Below are 27,765 nucleotides of genomic sequence, written 5' to 3' on the forward strand. Positions count from 1 at the left end.
GTGAATTGTGTTGTAATGCATTCGACTTAACTCGCAATGGGAAGCCAGAAAGCTTCAGACTGTCACGCTTTCGAGCTGCAAAATGAGGGGAAAAATTACTAATTAGGTAAAGATGAGAACTAGTGTTAGTTTACTTTCTCAAAACTGTATAGTCAGTATATAGCGATCAGGTATAACATCACTGCTGACAGGTGACGTGAATAACACTGATTATCTCCTCATCATGCCATCCTCTTGTGGGGTGTTCCCGGTCTGCAGTGGTCGGTATCTATCAAAAGTGGTCCAAGCAAGGAACAGTAGTGACCGGTGACAGGGTCATGGGCAGTCAAGGCTCATTGATGCACGTGGGGAGTGAAGGCCGGGCCGTGTGATCCGATCCAACAGACGAGCTACTGTTGCTCAAATTGCTGAAGAAGTTAATGCTGGTTCTGATAGAAAGGGGTCAGAATACACAGTGCTGTTTTGGCAGCAAAAAGGGGACCAATACAATATTAGGCAGGTGGTCATAATGTTATGCCTGTTCAGTGTAAACAGTACAACTTGGTTAAAATTAAAGAAGCACTCCATTGTTTATTGGTGATGCTTTGAGCAGCTATATTGATTACTTGCTAAACTCAAGGTTGAGTTACGTTCTAAGTCGAAATTTCAAGTCAAAAGGGTGGTGTTGTTTTTTTGGACCCTGTTATTCTAGGGTCGTGGATTCCAGGTTATGATGATGACCTAATTACAGCAGATTCATCTGTTGCTCCTAGTACTCCATGTTTTATTAAAGCTAGTCATCTGATTGTCTCACAGCTCCAGGTTTCCTGTTCAGTCCTGAGCTCAGGTTTCTGTCACCGTGGGGTTCTGCATGTCCACCTTGTGTCCATGTAGGTTTGTCCCGTTTCTTCCCTCTTGTCTTTGCTGGATCGGCTATTCCATATTGCCCCTAGGCTTAAATGATTGTGTGTACTCTTTTAGGTGAAACGTTTCAGTGGCACTCGTGAAGGATATTTAACCCATGGTTGCTATATTTGTGAAACATGGATAGATTTGATGACACTTTTTTGCGTGTAATCTCTCTGAGGTGTGTGATTTATTTATGGTATGTAGGTTATATTTTATGCCTCGTAATTTTGTTCTGCTTTGCATCTTCTGATGTGCAGTTACAGTAACAATAAACTGAAATTAAATTAAATGAATGAACTCAAACCTTTCTCCGTTTACCTTGACAGAAAGCGAGGGTGCATCTGTCAGGAAGACTGAAGGTGAGATGGAGGATGTGGGTGGGGGTTTCTCTGGTGTCTTTTAATATTGGTGTGAAAAATATGTATGGTGCTTATACTGGGCATAGAAAAGTAGACTGTAGTGTAATTTTAAGTGTTAACTTAAATAAGTACCACTTTAAGTTTTAAATAAGTATTGGATAATTTTTCTTGTGAAATGAACTACCCCATACACACACACACACACACACACACACACACACAGGTTACACACGTTCAGATTCACTTTAATGACGTTTTGCCTGACCAAAGTCACAAATATCAAAAATATTCCATTCTGCTCTTAATACTTTCCTCACAGAATACACAAAACACAAATTAAAAGTTATAAAAATATACAGTTTTTAAAATAAAACTGCTACAGATGCATTGGGGTGCATTTATCAAAATAAAACAAAATACCACTCCCATACTGTTAATAAAAGCACATTAACATATTCTGTTATTACAAGCTCCTGTTTTACTTGCCAAGATGTAATGATGTAATCATCAGTGTAACAGAATTGTTTACTGTTACAAAAGTCTTTGTTCAGTTATACCAGTTCTGATATTTAGTTATTTATGTGAATTCTTTCCAGCAGGCAGATTGGACTTCCTTGGATCCTAGTGCCACATGAGGAAGCTTCTGTTAAGTGATGCTGAAGTATGTGTCTGTCCATCCATCATCTTGATCTTACTGGTCAGGTTTCTAGGAGTCGTTCACAACGCATCTCAAATGTTCAAGCTTCCCACAGGAAGAAAGTGTGTGACAGGACAGAACATTTAAATATACACGTTTTATAAAATCAGGAATAGTCACAACACAAAAACACAAGCATCAGAATAATGTCCAGCTGATTTGAGGGAAACCCAAGTTTGATGATTTTTTTGCTCTTCTCCAGACCAGAACCTCGCATCGTTCTAGTCGCAGATGCAAAAAAGCATAAGTTGTCACTTTTCGTCCATAAAACAAGGAAATCCAGAGGTTTAGAAGTCCATGGAGCTGTTGGCCAGACAGTCCCTGCGGCTGATGTTGGTAACCTGCTTGGTCTGCATGGCCTCCAACTTGGGACAATCTGTGATACGATGACCCAAACCACCGCAGAACGCACAGCCCCTCTCTCCTGAGGAAAACCGAATTAAAAAAAAAAGGTCAGTTTCATCCAGGATACTAACCAAACTGAACAAAATTCCCTCCAGATTTACAAAAGTATAATGATTTGTTTTTGTTTCACAAATTAGGCTTCTTGTAAAAGTTAGCTGAGCATACCAGAAGCAAAGATTAAACAATATGAAATGCTCACCTCCAAGATCCAGCATGGCTTCGTCCCCGGTCTGGAGCACCTGCAGAACAGGTGGCACTTTCTGCTTGGCTTCGACCAGCAAGGCCTTCAGATCCATCAGCACCGATTCCTCTGCAATGGTGAAGGCAAAAGATCCGAATTTACACAACATGACAAATTCCATGTGGAGATCCTTAACACACTTCATACACTTGTTTTTGATTCTTTAGTCCAAAATTAAGGTATGCTACATCACATAGCAAAGCTGTCAAACATCATTGCGTTAATCTAACAGCTTACTAATATTTGCTATTTTTAAGCTTTTCCATCTAAATTAAGATGGAATTAAGATCGTAATGTAGAGGGATATCATTTCTTATTCTTACCGCATCCCTTGTTGATGAACGTTGTAGCTATTCCAGTTTTGCCCGATCGACCCGTTCTACCAATTCTGTGGACTATTAAACAGAGAAAAGATTCAGAGAGCTTGCTAGGCATTCAAACACAAGCAGAAAAACGTACAGACAACAGACTGCTACATGAAAGTTGTCAAAATTGCATGAAACCACCATGTAGCAAAGTATATTGCCACCATAGTGGTGTTTTATTTTTGCCCACATTCTCACCATAGTTCTCGATCTCCTCAGGCATGTCGTAGTTAATTACATGTTGAATGGCTGGGAAATCCAAACCCTTAGAGGCCACATCAGTAGCCACCAAAACATCTTTCTTCCCCTCTTTGAAGGCTTCGATGGCTTTTGTTCTTTCCTCTTGGTCTGGTGAATGACAACAGGAAGATTAGAGCAACATTTAAGAACCACTTTAGCTGTTAAAGATGTTGTTAAAATTACAATCATTATTATATAAGCTCTGTTAGGACAATAATTTTCAATTGCTGGCATATATTGGTTGTTTTAGTAGTTTGAGAGTGCTGTTTTACATACACTATATTGCCAAAGGTTTTGGGACACCCCTCCAAATCATTAAATTCAGGGGTTGGGCTTGGGAACTTGACTGTCCCTGACCTCAACCTGACAGAACACCTTTGGGATGAATTAGAACGGAGACTGTGAGCCAGACCAAAACTGGGACGCCTGCCTTTACATGCACATGAATATGGAGTTGTCCCGCCCTTTACAGCTATACCAGCTTTAACTCTTCTGGGAAGGCTTTCCACAAGGTTTAGGAGTGTGTTTATGGAAATCTTTGAGCATTCCTCTAGAAGCGCATTTGTGAGGTCAGGCACTGATGAGAAGGTCTGGCTCGCAGTCTCTGCTCTAATTCATCCCAAAGGTGTTCAGTCCGGTTGAGGTGCAGGCTAGTCAAGTTCCTCCACACCAAACTCTCTCATCCATGTCTTTATGGACCTTGCTTTGTGCACTGGTGTGCAGTCATGTTGGAACAGGAAGGGGTCATCCCCAAACTGTTCCCACAAAGTTGGGAGCATGAAATTTTCTAAAATGTCATGGTATGCTAAGAGTTCCTTCCACTGGAACTAAGCGGTAGGAATATGTAGCTTGGAGTGATATGGTGGGATTAAAGAAAAAAAAATTACACAATTCGACACAGCTAGCTCAGCACCAACTCTGGAATACGACACTGTATAGTACGCGTGTGTTGCTTTTATAAAATCACAGGTGATTGAGTTCAAAATAAATCTAAAATACCACCAGCTTGCTAACGTTTATCCGGCATCTTTGTTCAGTATGTGTGCAGTACGTTAGACGGTGTTTTACCTTTGCCTCCGTGGATTGCCACAGCCTCCACACCTTTGAGGAGCAGGTACTCATGGATGGCATCCACGTCTGCTTTCTTCTCAGCAAATATTAACACCTGAGAGAGAGAGAGAGAGAGAGAGAGAATTATACAAAATTAGGTACATGTCATCCATGTCGTTTTAATAAGCGTCAGTCATTCCATCTGAGAGCGAAGTATTTCAGATACATTATTAGTGCAATAAATACAATTCATTATGCTAAATTAGTATAATGGTGCAATATAATATAGACTCACTGTGCACATCTACACAATCATCTAGTTATCTAAATCAGCCAATTATGTTACAGCAGCACAGTGCAAAAGAATCATGCAGATACAGGATAGCTTAGGGTAATATTCACATCAGAATAGTGACTCTGATCTTGGCATTGTCTGTGGGTACCAGATGGGCCGGTTTGAATATTTTAGAAACTGCTGATCTCCAGGGACTTTCACAGAAACAGAATAGTGCAAAAAAAAAAAAAAAACCCAAAACATTAAGTGTTCTGTTGTCGGAGAAGCTTTGCTGATGTGAGAGGTCAGAGGAAATTGGCCAGATTTGTTTGAGCTAACAGGAAGGATACAACTAAAATAAGTGCAGTTTACAACCCGAGCATAAAAACAGCCCTGCATGCACAAAACATCAAATCTTGTCTGCTGTTGTAGCTGTTGACTGTATGTGAAGACTGTTGACTTTGTTAGCTCTAAAACCAGTCTTGTCATTTGTCTCATTAACAAGTTGTTACAGCTTACAGACAGACACACAGGGTGGGAAGATTTTTTCTGTACCATTGTGTGTAAACTCGAGAAGATTGTGTGAAGATCTCGGCTTCTGAAACACCCAGACCGTGATAAGTCAGTCATACTTCTTCCTTCTCGTTCTGCTGTTCGGTGCTCTTGACCTGTAGCTACTTTTTGAACAGTGCTGCTGCCACACGATTGGCTGATTAGATAACTACATAATGTTCCTAATTAAGTAGACGATGAGTGTAGAGTCTCATTCTGCGTGACCGAAATACACAAGCAAAAGCTGTGATCATTCTAACAATAAAATGTATTAATTAATGGCATGCAAGTTTTCTTTTGATAAAATGTGAAAAAGTTAGTGGTACATACAGGAGGTGGAGTCTTCTGTAAGCACTCCAGAAGGTACACCATTTTTGCTTCCTCTTTGACATACTCTACTTCCTGTGGAAGAATTATGCAACAAATTTAGTGGTAATGTTGAAATTGCTCTAGAGCAATGACTGCCAACTTTATCTGAACTACAAACTGTAAGGTTCTCCATTTGGTTATGACTCTGCAAAATTATTATTTTTTTATATTTATAATTGTAAATCTTTTAACCATACGTGCAGCAAAGACACTTTCCAATGCAAAGGTTTGATCTACCAAAACTGGAGTAAGATCTGTCCCATAGGATTTAGAGTTCGCCCCTTCGTGCACACAAAGCATTCACCTGAATGACGTCCAAGCTGGCAGCTCCGGCTCGGCCCACGTTAATGGTGATGGGTTTGACCAGAGCGCTTTTGGCGAAGTTCTGGATCTTCTTGGGCATGGTAGCGCTAAAGAGCAGCGTTTGTCTCTGACCCTAAATCACAAATTAATGGCCGTTAAAAAACAAAAAAAAAAACCCACACACAAGCAACATTTACATACATCATACTATTCTGTGTATTTTATTTACAGCTACATTTGTACAGGTTTTTAGGGAAACAAGAAGATTCTTGAGAAACTGATTTTCTAGAAATGATGTGTACACTTCCCTCAAGTATTTGTTATATATAAACTTCGAGGAGATTGTTGTGGGGTTTTTTGATAAATTCTAATTCTAATACATAAGCCTAATATATCTCACCCACTAACAGGATGAGGAGATAAGTGTTATTCACTTCACCCCAGTGTGTAGAATGTTACGCCGATCAGTGTCCATAATTTCAGACACCACTTTAAGAGACTCCTATTCTCTACACGAGTCTAATTCTGCTCTCAGCTTACTTTTACTACACAACTGTAACATGGGGTAAGATCAAAACTGCCGTGCGTGACTAAAACGCAGACGACATGGCAAGCAGAAACCACTAAATAGTATAAAAAATATTGAACACATTAAGAAACGAACACAAATGCTGCTGTTAGATGAGGAACTGGGGATTTCAATATCCATTATCACAAGCGTTAAGAAAAAAAGAGATGAATTGTTCTGATTGATGGACAGTGCTAGTATTAATATAAGTATAAATATAAACTTGCACAGATAAAATTTAAAGGTACTTTCAGTGATTTTGGTGCAATCTGAACACCCCACCCAAAAAAGCAAGCCACGCCCCCAAAAGACAGACAGTGCTAGAAGGTGGAGAGTTTTCTGAATCAGGGATGGAGAGAAAGCCTCTTTCACCTGGTTGGTTAGTTTAGTTAGCAACATTATTTATTTACTCACTAAAAGCTTAGGGCACCAAAGAGATGGGATTTTATCAATGAGAACATTGTTAAACATTTCCAAAAAATGTGTTTAGATTTTAAAAATGGCTGACTGCACTAGAAAACATGATTAAAGAAAGAAAAATGCTAACCTTAAAATAAGAGAAGATTGTCCTGATGTCCTCCTCAAAGCCCATATCGATCATCCGGTCAGCCTCGTCCAGAGCCAGGTAGCGACAGATATCCAGACTCACCATCTTCTTATTAAGCAGATCCATCAGGCGGCCCGGTGTGGCCACCATCATGTGCACACCGCTTCAAAACACATTAAACTCGGATTATAATATAACCCGCTTACTTGATCGGACACGCTCGTTCGTTATGCTACGATTTATTTATCCTCAGATAAATACCAGCTGTAGTTAATGTGTTTCAGAGGACACCCACTTACTGCTTGACCACCTCCATCTGTTCTTTGACAGACATACCCCCGATGCAGAGGGCAGTGCGCAGCTGAGGCGCGCCCTCATCTTCCAGGAGCTTGCAGTAATACTCGATGATGCCGTGTGTCTGCCTCGCCAGTTCCCTCTGCAGGAGAACAAAGGCACAGCAACATTCATTTACAAAAACATATCCCAGTAGTCTTTAAACCTGAATCAGCTCACAGTGTTGATGTTAAATAGTGTATGTCCACCGATCAGGCATAACATTCTGACCACCTGCCTAATAAATGTGTTTGTCCCCATTTTGCTGCCAAAACAGCCCTGACCTGTAATGCACTGTGTATTCTGACACCTTTCTATCAGAACCAGCATTAACCTCTTCAGCAATTTGAGCAACAGTAGCTCGTCTGTTGGATCGGATCACACAGGCCAACTTTCGATCCCCACGTGCATCAGTGAGGCTGTCATCGGTTCACCACTGTTTCTTCCTTGGACCACTTTTGATAGATACTGACCACTGCAGACCGGGAACACCCCACAAGAGCTGCAGTTTTGGAGATGCTCTGATCCAGTGGTCTAGCCATCACGATTTGACCCTTCATTCCTCACTCAAATCCTTACACTTGTCCATTTTTCCTGCTTCTAACATCAACTTTGAGGACAAAATGTTCACTTGCTGCCTGATATATCCCACCCACTAACAGGTGCCACGATGAGGAGATACTCAGTCTTATTCACTTCACCTGTCACTGCTCAGAATGTTATGGCTGATTGGTGTATGTATAAAATGGTAGTGAAATGTGCTTACAGAAGGGCAAATGATGAGCCCGTAGGGTCCCTCTCTCTTGCAGAAGGGCAGGCGTTTTTCCTGCTCTAGACAAAACATGATGATGGGCAGAGTGAAGACCAGAGTCTTCCCGGAACCCGTGAACGCAATACCAATCATATCTCTGCCAGAAAGACTACACACAGACAGGAATAAATCAATAACAGCACCCAGAGCAGACAGGCATGTATGCTTCTCTTTAACAAATCAGTGCGTCGTGGGATCTTACATAGTCGGGATTCCCTGGATCTGGATGGGTGTCGGATGCACGATTCCTTTCTTCTTAAGTCCTTTCAGGATGGCTGCAAAATATTTCAGGCGGTGATTATTCAGTTGAACAAATATATAATGGCAATTTAATGTAAATATGACTGATTAATGTTCATCATCAACAAAACAAGAAAACTCACATTATAATCGCATAACAGCAGATTAGTAAAGATTTATTAAAGCTGGATAATTGTTTACTCTACTCATGGTTAATAAAATTACTAGTTAAATCACATTTATATGTAAAGTGTTGGCAAAATATTTGTTTTACATATTTAGCATTTAATAGATACATTACAACCCTTTTTCCCCACACTACCTTTTAACCAGCCTTACATTATTACTATAATTTATTTATTTATACTTGTGTAAGCAAAAAACATTGTCACTATAATTTATTGAGGGTTTTTTTTTTACGTTGAGCTCCTTTAAGTTTATGAATGTGCTATATAAAAGTTTATTCTTTAATATTATTATTATTACAAAATGATTTATCTTATTGAAATTTTTATAATTTTCACTTAATCTAGACTTTGTGTAACAGAGCATAATTTAAATTTTTTCAATTTGACTTAAATAAAGATTTATAGTGACAGCTTTTCTAAGCATTTGATCTGATATTTATGCGTCTTATATACAGAGAGGCAAATAAATACATTGCAGAAATTATCCATGAGGATTTCTGTTACCTTGAGGGAACTTCATCTCTCTGAAGCTCTTAATGGGCGGGGGGATGATGTCGCCCTCCACCAGGATGTGGTACTTCTTCCTCACCCGGTCATGCCTCACTACAGGCATGTTCAATATGTAGCGAGGAGCTTTCCAGCTTAACAGAGCAAAAACAATACAAGATATAATCATACAGAAAATAACAGTACATCTGAATCAAAAATACTGCTGTCGCTAAAAACAACCAACTACGTACGAATAGCTTTGATTGTTTATCAGCCATGTTAGTGTCCGTGGTGATAAACGTGCAACTGACACGAATATGACAGACAACTCACCTGGTCTTAATAGGGTCTTCATAGGTGATACCTTTGGCCATCTCCTTAACAGACATTAAAGCTGAAGGGAACAAAAGACAGGAAAAGTTGATATGATGCCCAAGAATTCATTGTAAATGACTTGGCATTAAAGTCATGAAAAAGCTTTTTTAATGCGATAAATCACCACCCCCATGACCACATGCCCTGCCTTGCACTATAGCTCAATTAACTCCAATGAATACAAGTCAATTAACACTAACAAGCAATCAACTCTTTATTAATAAATTATATATATATATATATATATATATATATATATATATATATATATATATATATATATATATATATATATATATATATATATATAAAGTGACAGTTCTCACCTCTGCCCTCAGCCACACTCTCCAGAATCTTCTCCTCCTCCTTCAGCTGCTTTTCCTTTGCCGACTCCTTCCGGGCTGAAAAAAAGATGAACCCATTCATAACACTAATAAACAGTCAACAATCGAATCCCGCTATTATGTAATAAACACCTTACTAACAAACAGCACAGTACTCAATTTCTAACAGCAAGGATTCAGGATCATGTCTTAAATCCTTCCCATGAACGAGCGGCCACAGGTGGATCACGTGTCTACGCTACCTTCTGCTTTCTCCTTCAGGTGCTGGTGCTGGTCGAGCAGGCTGACATTGGATCGTGGCCCCAGACCCTCGTCCTCATCCTTCTGTTCTCCTCCGCTGTCCTTCTGGTCCTCCTCGGTCAAACCCTTCCCTCGAAAATGCATCATCTTCTGCAACTGAGAGTCCAGACGCACATTGCATCACATTCAACATCGAAATCAAACAATCCGTGATGAGCAAAAAAAAGACAGGAGGTCTATCATTCATGCAGATCCAAAGAATCAGAAAACACGATAAAACAAGGGGGAAAGAAATAACATTCAGTACATACCATCTGCTGTTTTCTAATCTTAACCGGAACATATGGCACATAGTCATCATCGTCTGAAGCCTCTGAAGCAGACTTCTCCTCTGTGTAGTTTCTCTGGAAATTAAAATATTACGATCATTAAATATTCACAAAAAGTGACACAAAGTAGTTAAGAATTCACCTTCAACATAGCTGGTGTTCTAATGGTTCACAGATTCTCTGTAGGACGCAAGGCAGGTCATGGATAAAAAATACTCCATTTGTCACTGTCTTCAAATTCATTTATTTGTTTTTAACTAAAATAAATTATTTTGCTCCAAAATAAAGGATAAATGTGTGTGTGTTTTTTATCAATTAGTCAATAATATTAACAATAACAGTATTAATAATATTAGTCAATAAATTATTGGATATTTTACTTTAGATGTTTACATGAAGGAGCTTGAGGAAAATCTTAGAGGACTTTGCCATTAAGGGCATTTAACGGACAGTCACGTGACTTTGCCGTATACTACAATACAAAGACAAGTGCGCGAGAGCATAAAAAGATCCGAATCTTTTTATAGAGTGGTGAGTCAAATCACTTGAATCATTGATCATCGAATCACTGGAACAACTCTAACCAGTAAATTACACAATGTGGAATCGTTCGTTTATAAACTATTACGGTTCTATATAATGACATATAAAAAACACGAAATAATGTAATGTTAGTTTATTATTCAGAGACAAGCTGAATTAGCATGACATGGAAATGAGATTATCCTGAAATATACTGCGATACACTGAGACCACGATCATCTAGTACATACTAACACAATGATAACCTTCATTTTAAAATCAAGATGTTACACGTCGTACATTAAATAATAAATTTATTAACCGAATTAAAGAGCTATACGTTTGCTATTCACTAACGGCCAGGTTAGCGCGAGCGCACACACCTAGCTAACGTTTGCCAGTTTTAAACTCCGTTTCAGAAAAAATATTATGAATAATTACACAATTAATCTAACGTACCTTCCTCGGTTTGTCTTCTGCATCCATGGTGCGTAGATTTCTAAATATCTGTTGACTTTAATCTGAGAAATATTTTTTGTTTAAACGTGCACGCAAAATTAGTGTTTGGCTAGTTCGCTAGTTGCTGTTTATAGAATTATCTTTTTCCTCACACCTGTTTTTGACATACAACTCATCCAGCCTGCGGATTGGCTAGAAGTTTCTAAAAGGACTGCGCTGATTGGCCAGCGAACACAATCAGCGGCGCTGCTAGAAAAACTAACCAATCGCGTGCATGAAGCAGTGTTTGGCACAATACGGGTATGAAAAAAAACGGGCAAGTACGCACGCGCTACGTTCCTACGGCGTCCCAGTGTGGCCAATCTAGTTTTTACGCGAAGACGATTATGCAGAGAACACAATGGCATAGAGAGATTATAAATAAGAAAAATGAAGGGTGGAAAATGAAGCTCGTTTATAAGCCTAATATATCAATAGAAATGTGAGAAGCTGGAGGTTATGTAATACTGTGTCTAAGGCATATTAACAATGCTGATGATCACTTATGGGCAAGAATTTAGGCACTCTTAGTGACAATATGTGAAATAGTTATATAACACATGCAGTTAGTGATATATGGTGTGTAAACACATGATGCTGTATGCTTTCAACACATTATTTTTATTAAGCTGAAGAAACCCACCCTGCTCCAGGGGCGCTGCGTCATGGCTGACCCTGTGGTCTGACCCCAACCTTTAAGGATATCCCATATGCGAAGAAAGAATTTCACTGTGCAGTATTGTATATGTGACAAATAAAGACTTAACTTAACTTAAACTCCTTTATGTGTATTTTTAATTTAAACCACACATTTTCAATAAGGCGAACATCTAGAGAATTACGAAGCCTTTTGGAAACCTAGAATTTGTCTCCTAAAATCATTTCTGTGTTTAATTTGGATTTGTTTGGGGGTCTTGCTGCATCTCCATGTACACTATATTTCCAAAAGTTTTGGGACACCCCTCCAAATCATTCAGTTGAGGTGTTTGTTTTTCAGGGGTTGGGCTCGGCCCCTTAGTTCCAGTGAAAGGAACTCTTAATGCTTCATCAGCATATGAAGACCATTCCAACATGACTGTACACCAGTGCACAAAGCAAGGTCCATAAAGACATGGATGAGCGAGTTTGGTGTGGAGGAACTTGACTGGCCTGCACAGAGTCCTGACAAGCTGATAGAACACCTTTGGGATGAATTAGAGCAGAGACTGTGAGCCAGATCAAAACTGGGACGTCTGTCTTCACATGCACATGAATGTAATATGGAGTTGTCCCGCCCTTTGCAGCTATAACCCTAGTAAAGTAAAGTTGGGAGTATGAAATTGTCCAAAATGTCTTGGCATGCTGAAGCATTAAGAGTTCCTTTCACTGGAATTAAGGGGCTGAGCCCAACCCCTGAAAAACAACACCTGAGAAGGGGTGCCCCAAAACGTTTGGCAATATAGTGTATCTAATCACCAGAAATGCTACACTTTGTGTTGTTCTTAGGAAAAAATTCTTTCACGCAGCTTGATTTGGAAAGCCCATGAGGCAAATAACCTGCTCAGTTCTGACATTTGGGAGTGTTTTGTTTCCATTTTCTAACTCGCGCATCTGCTGTCTGAATCTATAGCTCTTTAGTTGTTGCCATGGTGATTCACAACAGGGATGCAACATGTGGATCTGGATAAACATCCACCACAGAGTCTGTGAAGACTGAAAAGAGGCACTTACTTGTAAATAATGTTTGCAATTACATAAAAGAGAGGTTAAAAATAATTAAGAAATGAATAAAGACAGTAATAATAAGTGGATTTCTTAACACAAAAAAAGTTCTCTCATCTCATCAATTTCTCTTACACAGACTCTTTCCACTAATTTTTGCCTGTTCTCTTAAAGGCTGCCGATAATTCTGCCTTGTTATTTATACTGCGTTATCTCCTCCATGCTACACCACTTTAATATCAGAATTCCTCATCGATTTTGATAGAAATCAAACAGGACACTTTTTTTTTTTTTTCAAAACTGTAATGTTTTAATCTTTCAGAATGAAAGATTTTCACAGTATCAAAAGTGAATAATTAAAAAACAAAAAAATAAAACAAAACAAAAAAAACGCCAACATACACTTGGCCTTTAATGGTATAGTATAAATCTACATTCCAAAACGTTTAAAATAATGTCTTCTAGTTCGATATAACCTGGATAGTGTCAGAGATGTAGAATAGGAAAGAAAAAACAAAACAAAACAAAACAACAGCTCAAACCCATTTAAAAACCCATCGTGTGTTTCATCTCAACCCTTCAAAAGCCAAGCGAGGAAAGAGAGATGGTGCGATCTTATTTCCCAGGTCCCAACAGATCAGTTAGTTAAGATTCGTCTACTCGGGGGATGAAGGTGGCGACACATACACGTGCAGAGCGATAATCAGGCTTCAGTGTTGTACCATGGTGCTGAAGATCATGAACAGGACTTAAAAAAAAATAAAATAGGTCCTCGATACCAAACGTGACACAGAAAACACCAGGACAGGATTTTTTTTTTCCATCTGAATTCGGTCTAAGCCAAACTACAACAAGCAGCGACTACAGAGAGAGAGAGACAGAGAGAGAGAGAGAGAGAGAGAGAGAGGGAGGGAGGCTGAGCGACCGGCACGCAGCCGGACAGCTACAGAAGAACATTCTCAGGAGCACAAAGACAAGACTGAACTCGGAGAACTCTTCTAACGGTCAGTGCTCATCTGGAACCCGACTGTCAGTTTGGGGATCGGCATGCAAGGGTGCAAGGGAAGTCCCGTCCATCTGATTTCCCTTTTCGATTGAGGATTTCACGTGATGAGTCAGAAGTGTTAAACACAGGTATTAGATACAACATTGCTGTATATGTATATTAGTGTTTTTGTTTATTCATGATTTTTTTTTTTTTAAATTAATTCGTCCAAAATTATACTCAATAAGGGCAAAAATATGTTTCACATGGTCCCACACTGTAACCTGTGTTTTTATTTTATTTTATTTTTTACTACAGTACTTGACGTCCCCGGGCTTGTATTTATCACACGTCTCAGAGGGACTGCTCACAGGCAGAAAAATAAAGCAGTGTTTTAGCACATAATGGTGGATGAGAAAAAATCTGGTCTGAGAGCTATTTCATAATAAAGCAGCACTTCAAAATGTTGTATTTTTCTAACCAGTAAAACTACAGTCTACTTGATTTCTATTGGTTCACGAGAATTTTTCTAGTCCTTTTCCCTTGATTTTTACTGAATGTTTGGCAGTTTTCAGGCATCTCACAATGAAAGAGATCATAAAGTGTTAAAATGCTTCGCCTAAAGCGCAAACGTTGCTGCCTTAAAAATCAGCGGGAGTTGTCGTGAGATCATACAGCTATTATAGCACGCAAATCATATCCGACTCATTTAAAAATAAACGACTGCGAACAGTGAACAAGAACAAATGATGTATGTTGAGAAATAAATATAACAGGCATTAGGTAACGCTCCTACTGAGACGTCTGATACGGTCAAGTCCAGAAGGTGTGTGTTATTAATCAAGCACATGCTCATGATAGTTCTGTCCAATGTCATTTTTCTGTCGTCTTGTCAGTATCTGCGGTGTTTGTCGATAAGCACAGGTCAGAATAAAAAGTACCTTTTGGAAGAAAAGAATAAATAAATAGACATTGTGGGCTGACGGGCCGATGTGTGCCATGGTTTGGGGTTTAAAACCTTTTTTTATTGTAAAATCATTATTTACACACTACAAAATGAAGCAATGAGGTTTCCTGCGAGTGATCCCGCTCTACTTAAGAGATACAGTAAAAATTCTCCGGTGGACGATTACAGACTGCGTGACGAGGTCCCGTGGCGTACTGAGAAAGGGGCGGAGACAGACGGCGACCTCCAGCCGATCAAATCTGGAGTACAGTGGCTACAGACTAGAGCGACCAATCAGATGGTCGAGAGAGTTGAGTCCTATTGGGAAGTTGGGGGGGTTCTCCGGTTACCATCATCCAGGCGTGTGTGTGGTTTGTGTGTGTGTGGTGTGTGTATGCTGCATTACTGCGCTGCGTTCGATGGCATCTTTTTCAGGCTGAAGTTGGACCAGTTCACAGCCACCTTCTGTCGCGTCTGTTTAGCTGAATCGAGGCAAAACCTGGAGGGAGACACGATGACACAAAAAAAAGAGCCAATCAGTGTCAGGAGTGTGCAGATCAGTGACCCTGGATAATTTGTTTCAATAAATAACTGAATGTACAAATAAATACATATTTTTTAAATAATTTGTTTGAATAAACAAACAAACAAATAAAAAAAATAAATGTATAAAAATATAATTTTAAAAATAATTTGTTTAAATAAATAAATGTATAAATAAATACGTTTAAAAAAAAATGTTTAAATAAATAAATGTTTTAAAAATTGGTTTAAGAAATAAATGTATAAAATATTTTTAAAAATTATTTGTTCAAATAAATGTATAAATAAATATTTTTGTAAATAATTTGTTTAAAGAAATACATGTTCAAATAAATAATTTTAAAATAATTTTTATAAATAAATAAATAATAATAATACAAAAAAATCTGAATCCAATCACTTGCTGCACATCACACATCAACTAGCACTTTGGACAACACACTAGAGCTTTGACGTGTTGATGAATTTGTGATTCTTTCATCACTAAATAATACGTTAATTAGTAGATGAAGTTTCACCTCTTAAAGTATTCAACCTCACGATCGATTTCGTCCATCTCCGTCGGATCGAGGTCTTTGGGGAGGAACACGTCGTCTGTTGAGCCACAAAGAAAAAATAATAGACACAACAATTGTGAATTACTCAGATAAGGAGAAAACCAAAGGTTCTCTTTAACTGGAGAATAAATAAATAAACAAAGGTGTTCTACAGTTAGCGAATCTCTATAAGTAAATGAAAGTAAAATCAGATTACCGATAGCACTACTGGACTTTTCCGTCTTGCTCTTGTTCTTCTTGTTCTTTCCTTTGGACTGTTGTTGGTGCTGTGAGTTCTGAGAGCTGACTAGGTGGTTTGTGTTGCTTTTCCCGTCTGCTTCTTGCTCCGATTTGTTGCTTCTCGTATCGCTGTCGTTCTTCCCCCTCTGCGTGTTGAGACCCGAGTGATGGTTCCCATTCGAGGCTGCATTCCCTATGTGTTTGGAAGTTTGCTTGTTTTCCTCTACTTTTTTGCTGACTGTTTTCTGACTCTCTCCGTGTTGCTGGGCTCCTCTGCAGCCTCCCTTGGCTCCTTTCTCTGCCTCGTTGCTTTTCTCCTGATTTCCAGATGTCACTTTAGCTGGTTTGGAGTTAACCTGCTGCTCCTGGGACGCCTGCTCCTGCCTCTGGTTTTTCTTGCCCTTCTTTGTTTTGGCGGTGTTGCCCGTGGTGTTCTTGGTCTCGTCTTTGGATTTGGGCGCGTCGTTAGGGGCAGGAGCGGCGTTTATGGTGGTGTTATTATTGTTTGTGGGGGTGGGGGTGGTGGGATTGGTGGGAGGGGGGCTGCTGTTGTTATTCTCACTGGTCAGGCCTTGGAGAATCTTCACACTCTTTTTAAAGTTTTTGAACGAGAGCGGCGCGAGGTCCAGGTCGATCTGCTGCGGTTCGGGCACTGAACCATTGATGTGAGGCAGCAGGCGCTGACCCTCTAGCGAAGCGGCTTTTTTGGGGAAGTCGCTGACGTCGAGGTTGAGGTCGTACATGCTGAACGAGGCACGGATGGAGTCCTTGATGGTGTTCTTGATCTCCTCGAGGCGAGATGTTAGGAAGCTGTTGACACGCTCCAGCTCCAGCTGAGGCCACTCGAGTAGCCGACCAGCCTCGCCGTCTGGAGCACGCTCCTCCTCCTCCTCCTCCACTTCCTCCATCGCCTCTGGCTGAGGAGAAGAGGACAAACGCTGCTCGCTGCATGCTTGTTGCGCACGCTCCTTCTCCTGGACAGGATATAAAAGGAAAGATTAACCTTTTACATCTATAAAATATCTATTATATAAACACTTGATGTGTGTTACACTTCTGTATTGTTCCCCTTGTTTGTCAACGTCAGGATCATCTGCCTCACTGTTGACTCAACTGTCAATGGAAGCCATACCTTCTTCTTCTGTTTGTGGCGAGCACGTTTGGCAGCCTTGGCGCTGTTGACCCTTTTGGGCTCTGTGGAGTTGATGAAGTGGAGGAGCTCGTCGACGTCCCGGTGATCTATGGGGTTCGTTAAAGCTGGGTCCAGGTCTTGCCTCTGAGGCAGCTCCTCTTTACGACGTGTCAGCCTCGAGCGGAGTTTCTCTCGGATCTCCGCATAGTTCCGGCTCGTGGGAGCTGCAGGGGGCTGCAGGATGAAGGTGATTTTGTTTTCTTTAAAACTGCATAAACAATTTGGACTACTAGCACTTCCTAGACAATCACGGCTTACAGTGTTGTAATAGAGTGTATTGTACTCAGATATAGGCAAGCTCTGATCAGAACTCACTGCACATTTCTTCTATTTATTATGATGTGTATTATTATTAGAAGAGAAAAAACATCGGGGAAAAAAAAAAAAAAGACAAATCTTGCTGATCTCCTGAAGCGATATAATCCACCAGAGCACTTTAGTTAATCCAAATAATCACTAAAATCTCAGGAACTGATATGATGTTTCAGAGTACATCAGAAATGCGTTTTATTCCATATTAAGAGCTTATTTGTTTGTCCAATTTTCAGTCCTTCACCTTTTAATCTTATTAAAGATACACATCATTATTCAGAATAATTTTAAGAGCTAATAGTAATTTCATGAGTCATTGCACCTTCTACATGTCTTCATTATCCTTATCCCTTTGAGTGCTCTAAACCTTTAAGATGTAAATCAGTTGTGAATGCTTCGGAATGTTTCTTTACCGCGTTATGTCCGAAGAACTCGCAGTAGCAGCAGTCGCAGTATTTGCCGTCGCGTAGGTTCGTAGAGGAGGAGGCACAGGAGCTGCGCTCGGACCCGCTGTCCTCGTCCTCCACGTCGTCCCCCTCGCACGCCGCCTGCTGGCACAACGACGAACCGTTCACCAGCTTGTGCCCTTTACACGCCTGGTCCCTAAACACGACAAACACACACATCCCAACCATCATCACTTTACACTGCAGAAATGTCTTTAAAAAAGTCTAAATATAATATTACACTAACTGCTACTGGAAGAAATCTACTAACTAATTAATAGCTAAGATTTACAGCAAAATCTTCCCAATCTCTCAGCACACCAAATCTCTCATCACACCTGCACGTGCTGGCTGTTAAATGAGCTGCGTTAGTGGAGGCTGCGGCGGCGCCGTTGGTGTTGTGTCCGTTACACGGGTGATTGCAGCCCATCATGGAGGAGCTCAGTTTGGCGTTTTTGCAGGTGCTGGGTTTGTCCTGCCCGCCCGAGTGCTTGGCGCCGAGGTTTGGTGCTAGCGGAGTGAACGGAGCGTGCTGATTGGATGTGGGTTTAGTGGAGGGGGGCAGAAGAGATGAATTCTGGGAAGAACAGAGACCCGTCGGGCTGTTGGGTGGAACGGACAGATCTGCCGACGGCTGGTGCTGCTCGTTCGGGTGAAACGCTTCACCTGGAAAAAAGGAGCAGAAAGTTTAGATTTTATCATTCAAATTGTCCAGTGTGTGTGTGTGTGTGTGTGTGTGTACCTGGAGGAGTTGGTCTCCTACACATGGTTTTGAAGTGCTTGGCCGAGGTCTTGCAGAGCTCAGCAGAGGTAGAGAGTGGCGTAGCGGTGGATGTGGCACTGGGGGACGCTGGGTGACTGTAGGGACACGCCTTGGTCCCGGACGCCTCGTGAGACGATCGTTTATCGTGACAGGTTGGTCCTGCCGTTCCTCCTGCTACAACCACAAGCAGCCACAAGGGAAAGTCAGTGAGGGATAAATAACGCAGATCACGATAACCGAGCTCTACTATAATGTCATGCATTAAGAGATTGAAATTCAGCCGGGTTACTGGACCTGAATAAAATATTACATACACGCCCCAGGAGAAGGGAATGGAATATAATAAATATGCAGGATAAATGTGCGATTAGGCTGAAAAACCACAAGGGAAAAAAATTCTAATAGATAATCCTTTATTTCGACAGGAATACAGACCAGGACACACCAGAATAAAAAACAGACGGCCTTAGTAGAATTGCAGAGAAGAGGTAATAATTTATTATGTAAAGAATAACCTAAAAATAACCTTGATAGACCTGTTAGGACTAAGAATAGCACGGCTCTGCTGAACGATCTGATTCCGATTGGTCAGAAGGTGGTGAACTGTCCAGAAAAGCAGATATGAGACGCCTATAAAAGCTCGTCTAATATTTTAATGCATTCATCACTTCTGTGGTAAAATCGTACAATCATGTTGTATGTCAGGAATAAAACACGTAGGGGATGTGCTGTTACAGGAAATAATCAACATCAAAATCAGAGCTCCTATTGCTGCACCAAAAGTTCTCCTCTAACATCAAATGAATTATTCCTGATATGCTTCAGAAATTTGGATTATATAGGAGTAATAGTATATTACTTTTACAAATATCAGTTTAATTTTTGCTTTGAATGATACAAAGCTTTAAAACTGGAGACTCCTTCCATGAATCATTGCTTGTTGAGTATCCAGTATTCAAGCCTCTATGCTTGCTGTTACTACAGAAACGATAATGTATTAGAATGAGTGCACTGACACCAAGTCCTTCTGACCAATCAGACTCCGATCACCAGACTGAAATAGATCAGACATCGGTAGGAAATCCTCTCTGTAGAGTCAAACACAAAGCTCCAGACAGCATGAGTGAGATCCAGAGGGAAGTCGCACCTTGCTGAGAGTGAGTAGCATTGCCGTGGGTGCAGTGACCTCCTGTGTTTGTGTGTGTCGAGTTCCAAAGACCCGAGAGCTTACGGGCCGACAGGAAGGAGCTGGGATCCCAGTCCACCGAGTTTTGCTCTGGGTAACCGTTCCCACAATTCTGCGACTTACACGAGGACGAGTGGGACAGCGACGCCTGCAAAACACACACACAGTAAAATATCACTATAACGCATGAGGATGGCTTCATAAATCAAAAAGCCAGCACTGTGGATCAGTGTGTACACATAAAAACTGGAAACGGGAGACGGAAGTTTAGCCTTTTCCACTGACTGGCTGCGGCGTGTAAATAATCAGTGCGCTTTCAGGAAGCCATTGTTTGGATAAGATCACCTAAGCAAGAGTCACATCTGTTATCAAGCCCTTTTACAACACTGGCAGGATTGTGGTTTGGCTTTTCCCCTTAAAGTCTGAATCAGAGCTGTAGCTCACACACACACGCGTGCACACACACACTATACAGCAGCATCATATTCAACATGGAAAATATTCATATTAATCACAGACACCTTTATGTGCCAGTGAAGGTGACTTTTGTGTTTTGTTGTGTGTTTATTTCGAGCAACTGTGAAGAAGCAAGTCATACAATGCAATACAAGATGTTTGTTTGGTGGCTTAGTGGAGTCCCTCCTTCTTCCTTTTCATCTTTAAGTGATGAGCTCTCGTACCTCGGGTAAGAAAAAAAAAAATTACCGTTTTCCTGTTTAATGATGTTGTCGCTAGGTACCGTGTTTCGATATTAGGAAGCGGAAATTTACGCGAAAAATAAATAAATAAATAAATAAAATAAAATAGAAAATCTGAACATTACAAGAAATTATAGTTTTATTATATATATATATATATATATTTTCCTTTACTAATTTTCCCATCATTTAAGTTGTCTTAACTTCAGATAAATGATGTGTAAAGGTTAGGTCTTACAATCATCTGGTTTTTAACCTTCTCCATATTCGATGTAGGAAACTTTGAAAGAAAGAAAGATAAAAAAAAAACAGTGGTGAAGCAGCTTTCTGTGTTCATGCCCCAAAGATCTGGAAGACGTTATCAAGAACAAATCCATCGGGCTCCATCTGTCACTGATTTAAAAAAGGAAAGAGATAAAACATATTTTTCACTCTGGGTGGCCAAAAAAAAAATATATAAAAAAAGAAACGCAATAGTGTCAGGACACGCTTTTCGATCCTCAAGATAGAGTAGAGATGAAATAAAAAAAAAATTGTTTTGTTTTTCTTTGTGTGTGTGTGTTTTACAGGGATCTGTGCAATGTTAAACAAACAAATAAATAAATAGAGAAACAGGCCAAAAATTAAACAAAACAAACAAACAAACATGTAAACAAACAAATAAGCAAGATGCCATTCATTTGATCATTATATATTTTTATTTATTTACTAAAAAGATGTTGCAATTTATCCGGAGAATATTGTGTGTGTGTATGTATATATATATATATATATATATATATATATATATATATATATATATATATATATATATATATATATATATATATATATATTTTTTTTTTTTTTTTTTTTTTTTTTTTCCATAACATTGACACAAAATTTAATTTTATTTATTACTTAGTGTCTGATTATTTCCTTAATTTTTTACAGGAAACTTTTTTTTTTTTTTAATATATAATTTTATTTATTGCTTCCCCCTTTTTTACTCAATTATTTTTCTATTATTTGTTGTTCGTAGGATGCAGCCGCTGTACAATTTTTATTTATTTAGTCATTTATTTAATTTTTTTTTACTAAAAATTTCTTGGACTAAAGTACGAAAGCACCGATCGCAAAACTGACCGCATTTTAACAAACGCAGGGATCAGCATGGGTTCTGCCGCCGGTTCTCTCTGACCAGTGCCGTTTCTGTCTATTTTAAGAAACAGGAAGTTGATGATGAGGATGATGGAGGCACTAAACATTATAATCTGGGTGTAAAATAACAGAGCCATACTCCTGAGCAGTTTACAGCCGAGTTTTAGTATCTCTCTCTCTCTCACACACACACAAACACACACACATACTCAATCACTCACACACCCCAAATCATAAGAGGATTTAAAACACTGTGCTCCTGAAAACCTTCACATTCAGTAATAAACGATGTGGCTTTTGTTTGGCGTTTTGTCTGTATCATGCGTATGATATAAAATCCACATCATGAAAATGTGTGTGTATGTGTGTGTGTGGGGATTTGGGCTGTAAAGTGGCCTTGTGTGTTTCTTTCCTGACAAACATTTATTTCTTCCTTTCCTATTTCTTTCTTTGAAGTAATACTGCTTGGTGGAATCATTTTCCAATTTTCAGTCAGGTGTTTTTTTTCTCATAATCCACTTCGCTGACAATTTATACAATTTATATCATTAAAGAATGACGTTGTACTTTTATCCGTTTACAGTTACGTATTTTTGCCATGGCTCTCATTACGCCACTTTAATAATTCTTATTAAAACCTCTTTCCTGTGTGGAATGTATACTATATTGGCAAAAGTTTTGGGACACCACTCCAAATCAAAGAGGTGTTGTTTTTCAGGGGTTGGGCTCAGCCTTAGTTCCAGTGAAAGGAACTCAATGCTTCAGCATACCAAGACATTTTAGACAATTTCATGCTTTGTGGGAACAGCATGGTCCATAAAGATATGGATGAGTGAGTTTGGTGTGGATGAACTTGACTGGCCTGCACAGAGTCCTGGCCTGAACCCCAAAGAACACCTTTGGGATGAATTAGAGCGGAGACTGTGAGCCAGACCTTCTCATCCAACATCAGTGCCTGACCTCACAAATGTGCTTCTAGAGAGGAATGGTCAGAAATTCCCATAAACACACTCCTAAACCTTGTGGAAATCCTTCCCAGAAGACTTGAAGCTGTTATAGCTGTAAAGGGCAGGACAACTCCATATTACATTCATGTGCATGTAAAGGCAGACATCCCAAAACTTTTGGCAATATAGTGTATCTTTCCCAGTGTGGAATATATCTCTCTTTATACTATGTGCAATATATGTGTGTGTGTGTGGCTCAGTAATAAATTCAGACATCTTGTATATTTCTTTTTACAGTGTACTCTATTTAATCTCAGTCCTCTTCTAACTTAATTTCAATTCCTCCACAGAGTTGACATACTCTACCTCACATTACAACATGAGCTTGTGATGTGAAGAGAAACTTTGCCTCTGACACTGGAGACTCCTTCCATTAAAGCTAATTAAAGATGTGCTTTACTGTAGCTTTATATTGTTACAGCCGTTGCTATAGTAACGATACCTTATTAGAAAACCTTATTGTGAGTCACGGCATTAAAGTCGTTGTTACAGAAAATGACCAATCAGAATCAAGTATTCAACATAATAATAATAATATAAAGCTTCCAACTAATCTTGATATTAATTTGCATAATTAGAGTGCAGCACTAACTAACAGCCCATGTTTATTTTCAGTACAGTTTCATCCATCGTACACGTCACACACGACACGACCTGCACAACTGGTTTTTCCCCCATGACGCCGTGGGATCGAGACAGAAAGTGATACGCTGTGATACAATAATGATGTCCGTGTGTCACTTCTGGGAAATCATATCACATCACACGATGTCACACTCGGGTGGGGGGTGGGGGGGGTGTTATAAATAATAACAATCATCCATCATCGATCATATCGGAATCTTATGCAAACACAGCGTAAGAAAAACAGCTCGAGAGATAATAGAAAAATAAACAGAACTATCATGGCTTCTCAAGAGAGGATCCTCTGTTACGGCTTTATAACCATTTTTATTTAAAATACATACCGTTTACAGTCGTTTAGACAGAGAAGTATTAATTCCTATTTATTAAGTGTTTATTTTTCGTTTAATATTCTATTTAGAGTTTTTATCAATTTTTTTTTTTTTTTTTTATCAAAAGTGAACAGGCAAAGAACATGTCAACACAATAGACAAATAAATAAATAAATAAATAAAATCAATCAATCAATCAATCAATCAATCAATCAATCCATCCATCCATCCTAACCATCACCAACTGCTATTACACTACCACTAAGTAATGAAACGGAAACGCAAGCAGTGATGTCGCGGATGTAGCTCAAACTGTTCATAGAAGATGAATGCTCTAAGCGCTCTATTTAACAAAGCTGTCTCCAAACCCGTCCACGTCACCAGAACAGACACTGTGACATCACAAATTGGGATCATGGGAAAGGTTTCCAGAACCAGTGCTTTAGAAAGATCAGACAAGGACACGTTTAGAAAGATCAGACAAGGACACGTCACTTTACACTCGCAGGAATGTCACCTTGTGAAAAGAGGTGATTTTCTTGATAAAGACGCGTACAGAAAGTGGTTCTTTCTCTACTCACCGGCACGCTCTGCTCCTGCACCGCCCTCCGCTCCTCCTCCTCCACGCTCTTGCGGCAGCTGTGGCAGATCCACAGCGGCACTTCGCCCAGCAGCGACTGCGACAGCGAAGGCACTGCGTCCGCCAGCTTGCGCCCGGGTGCCTCCCTCAGCAGGGCCTGCGAGAGCGCGGGGACGGCATCCGCCAGCTTGGAGCCTTGGCCCGGGAGCCCGTTGGCCAGGCCTGAGCCCCAGTCTTTAAACTCCCGATGGCAGAGCAAGCAGCACGTGTGCACCGACTGTGGGGCAGAAAGGAGATCAGTCAGGACCTCAGATCAGATTTATACACTACACCTTACTCTTATTTATCTCATCTGAAAACACTGATAAAGTGTTAAATAGTCCATTAAGTGAGAATCAAACATCGGGGGGTGTTCTGTTATAGGAAAATAATCAACAATTGAGTTTCCATCGCCAACTGGAAGTTGTTAATATTCCTATAAAAGCTCATCCTGAACTAATTTACTTCCCCTGTACCACAGCAGAGCTTTATCCATTTATGGATAAGGTTTTTGTTGTGGAATTGTTACAGCAGCTATAAACAGTCATACCCACACCAGCCCCCCCCCTTTAGTTTAATAAGACAAGTCTGAAAATGTAAAAGGTGACACGTATAAATGAGTTTGTACACCCTATGCAAATTAATGCAGGCTAAAATAAATGCTTCAGTAACAGAGAATTCTTCGTGTATACTGCCTCCAGCTCAGTACCACCTTGAGGTGAGCATCTGTGCTCTTAACGCGTGTGTAAACTACATAGACAGCAGTTGTGTGTGCAACTGGATCAACACCAGCATGCCTTGACAAGTCTTACAACAATTTAATAATAATAATAATAATAATAATAATAATGAAGGTCAAAGTGTTTGCCGTGACGTGTCCCTGTAAGATTTACAGGACTGTAGACACGCCCACCTGTGTACGCTTATATCAGAAGTGTGTGTATTGTTCTCGGTCACGTTAGAGCCACTGAAACATCTCAGTGTGTACATCTCAACTCTTCATAGAAAGGATGATGAAGAAAGGTTTTCCCTGTCTAAATGCAGTTCTCTTATCAAGTCAAAAGTAAGCGCCTGCTGTCACTGATACAGTCACGGTCTCGACCGAAGAGAGAGTGATGCAGCGGCGCTTTAATGCTTCAGTCTGCCCAGCTCTCTCACCTGCCAATCTGTACGCTCTGCTTCAGCATTCCACATCAATGCCGTCGCACTGGTCACCTCTTAAACAGCTGACTAGCCGAATCAAGACCCTCTGCAGTCTAACAGCTCGAGCCATTACAGTGCCACCCCGTGACGTCAGAGCGGCACGAACCCTAACTTCTGACAGAAACAGTGAGCACACAGCACCATCTAACACACTAGCACCAGAATCACTAAACCCATCACATGTATTTGAAGATAAAGATGTTCCACATGATTCAGAGAGGACTCTTCCTCTAAACGTGTGATGAAGAGGCTCCCAGGTGCACGCGCTGACTTTTCTCCTCCTGCCCTTGTTCATTTCTGTGGCGGCTGTCAGTGTGCTAGAGCGAAACTGAAAGTACAGTAGGGATGCAAAAATAAACACCTTTATTCGCCCAGAAATCAAAGTTAGGCGCTAAACCTGTGCAGCAAAGAAATTAAAAATGTAATTCAGCGCAGAAACAAACTGGCGAGACATTAGCAACGGGGACATTAGCTTCGGATAGTCGTTATTTCGCCCCTACCCGTATTCCATCACATTTCCGCCTGCTGCACGCTGCCGCGCGTCACGATTGGCTAGTTAGCGTCAATCCTCAAACAGACGTGTCCACGATCCAATCAGCAGCCTGCGCTGCGTTACGTCACAAACGAGCGCGGAAGGCGGGATTTGCACGAATGCGGGTGCGGAGTAAAGAAAATAACGCTTCGAGCTTTTATAGCTTGCACGTAAGGCCGTCCTGAATAAAGGGAGTCGTATAGATAGCTAGAAAGGGGTATCTGTTGAGATGTTAAATTGTTAGTCAAGTCTTGTGTTTTGATAAATAAATAATTATATTTATTTATTACAGGTTGGGATCAGGCAAGGTGCTCCGCCCGAATACAATGTTTGTTGGCTTTGCTTGCTAAATTGCAACCTATAACACGTTTTAACGACTTAAAATGCTTGAAACTCGAAAGCATGCCATTCGTTAAAGAGCGTACGACTGAAATCTGCATACTCTGTCTATAGATTGAAGATCTAGAAGGTAAGCAAGCGATGGAGCGAAGCTGTAGTCGCATCCCAAATAGTTCGGGAATCCCTACATATGTGCACTACTATAAAATGTGAAATAATGGATTCTACTCCCTACATAGTGTACTATAAGTCCAACAGGAAGGCGTTTGGGATTCAGCCCATGTTTGAGTTAGCCTGGTTAGCCGGCTGAGCTAACGCTACCTGAGTGCTCCTGGCTGCAGCTGCTGCTCCTGCATCTCCTCCTCCGCCGGGGCTCTTCGACAAACTCTGCTCTTTATTCCCAACTCCAGCCTGCTTGCTCTTCTTCCTAGCCATCTCGATAAATTCCCCTTGGCACAGACTTTACGGAGCTCGACGGAAACACGGTTTCGGCTTTTAAAGAATTGTTTTTCTTTTCCAAGCGGCGTAAATGTTCTCGCTTATCTTCTTCTCAAGGCAAAAGACAACAGTCAATATGGCGGACTGGGCTGGCATGATGGCACGTTTGTGTGGGGTCAGAGGTCAAACGCACACTGAGGGCGAAATGGCTTCAGCAAGCTGTAAAGCTGATGGCCGCCATATTGACTATGGGCAAAGCGTCTAGGTAACACGGGGTGAGGACACGGACTTCATTAACGCTTTTAAATTTGTACTTTTATTTATATTTTGATTTGATGTTTAAGATGACTAATGATACCATATTTTTCCCTACTATTTAAAATAACTGGACAATTAAAAGAATCACAACTTGTATATAATGACCCATAAACATAGATATGTATACTTCAGAAATATCAGTCTTCAATAATAAACATTAAAAAACGTTATACGATAAACAAAAATAAAAAAATGTGACGTTTCATACATTATTAAATTGTAATTAGAATGGTTAACCTGTTGCTGTGATAATAATAATAATAATAATTAATAATAATAATAATAATTATTATTATTATTATTATTATTATTAATTACCCTTAGTGCAAAAGAGAAATTGAGTGCAATATTTAGCAGGTTTAATTTATTATTATATATAAAAAAAAAGGATGTTTACAAATTTTCCTGAGGGATCAATAAAGTATTCTGATGTTAAAA

General features: G+C 40.0%; 2 protein-coding genes across 3 annotated transcripts; both read right to left on the bottom strand.

Moving 5' to 3' along the window:
* Positions 1-1,476: 1,476 nt before the first annotated feature.
* LOC131344116 (probable ATP-dependent RNA helicase DDX41) lies at positions 1,477-11,349 on the bottom strand. The gene is made up of 17 exons (XM_058376110.1): positions 11,189-11,349; positions 10,190-10,282; positions 9,881-10,034; positions 9,621-9,695; positions 9,253-9,313; positions 8,935-9,071; positions 8,205-8,277; positions 7,958-8,111; positions 7,158-7,294; positions 6,859-7,021; positions 5,745-5,876; positions 5,402-5,473; positions 4,264-4,360; positions 3,154-3,303; positions 2,914-2,985; positions 2,549-2,659; positions 1,477-2,368 (listed from the first exon to the last, which is right to left on the bottom strand). The coding sequence occupies exons 1-17, from the start codon at positions 11,213-11,215 to the stop codon at positions 2,232-2,234; spliced, it is 1,845 nt and encodes a 614-aa protein (XP_058232093.1). The 5' UTR covers positions 11,216-11,349; the 3' UTR covers positions 1,477-2,231.
* Positions 11,350-13,305: 1,956 nt separating this feature from the next.
* fam193b (family with sequence similarity 193 member B) lies at positions 13,306-27,475 on the bottom strand. 2 transcript variants are annotated; one of them, XM_058375027.1, is made up of 10 exons: positions 26,893-27,475; positions 24,460-24,735; positions 20,039-20,225; positions 18,871-19,062; positions 18,467-18,794; positions 18,096-18,285; positions 17,311-17,544; positions 16,156-17,152; positions 15,921-15,996; positions 13,306-15,358 (listed from the first exon to the last, which is right to left on the bottom strand). In XM_058375027.1, exons 1-10 carry the CDS (start codon positions 27,004-27,006, stop codon positions 15,262-15,264), a joined length of 2,691 nt encoding a protein of 896 aa, XP_058231010.1. In that variant the 5' UTR covers positions 27,007-27,475; the 3' UTR covers positions 13,306-15,261. The 2 variants fall into 2 exon arrangements, with proteins under 2 accessions (XP_058231010.1, XP_058231001.1); XM_058375018.1 differs by having other exon boundaries at positions 13,308-15,358; positions 18,871-19,065; positions 26,893-27,472.
* Between the last annotated feature and the right edge of the window lie 290 nt (positions 27,476-27,765).

This window comes from Hemibagrus wyckioides, linkage group LG02 (genome assembly GCF_019097595.1).
Source record: "Hemibagrus wyckioides isolate EC202008001 linkage group LG02, SWU_Hwy_1.0, whole genome shotgun sequence".
In the NCBI taxonomy this organism is placed as follows: domain Eukaryota; kingdom Metazoa; phylum Chordata; class Actinopteri; order Siluriformes; family Bagridae; genus Hemibagrus; species Hemibagrus wyckioides.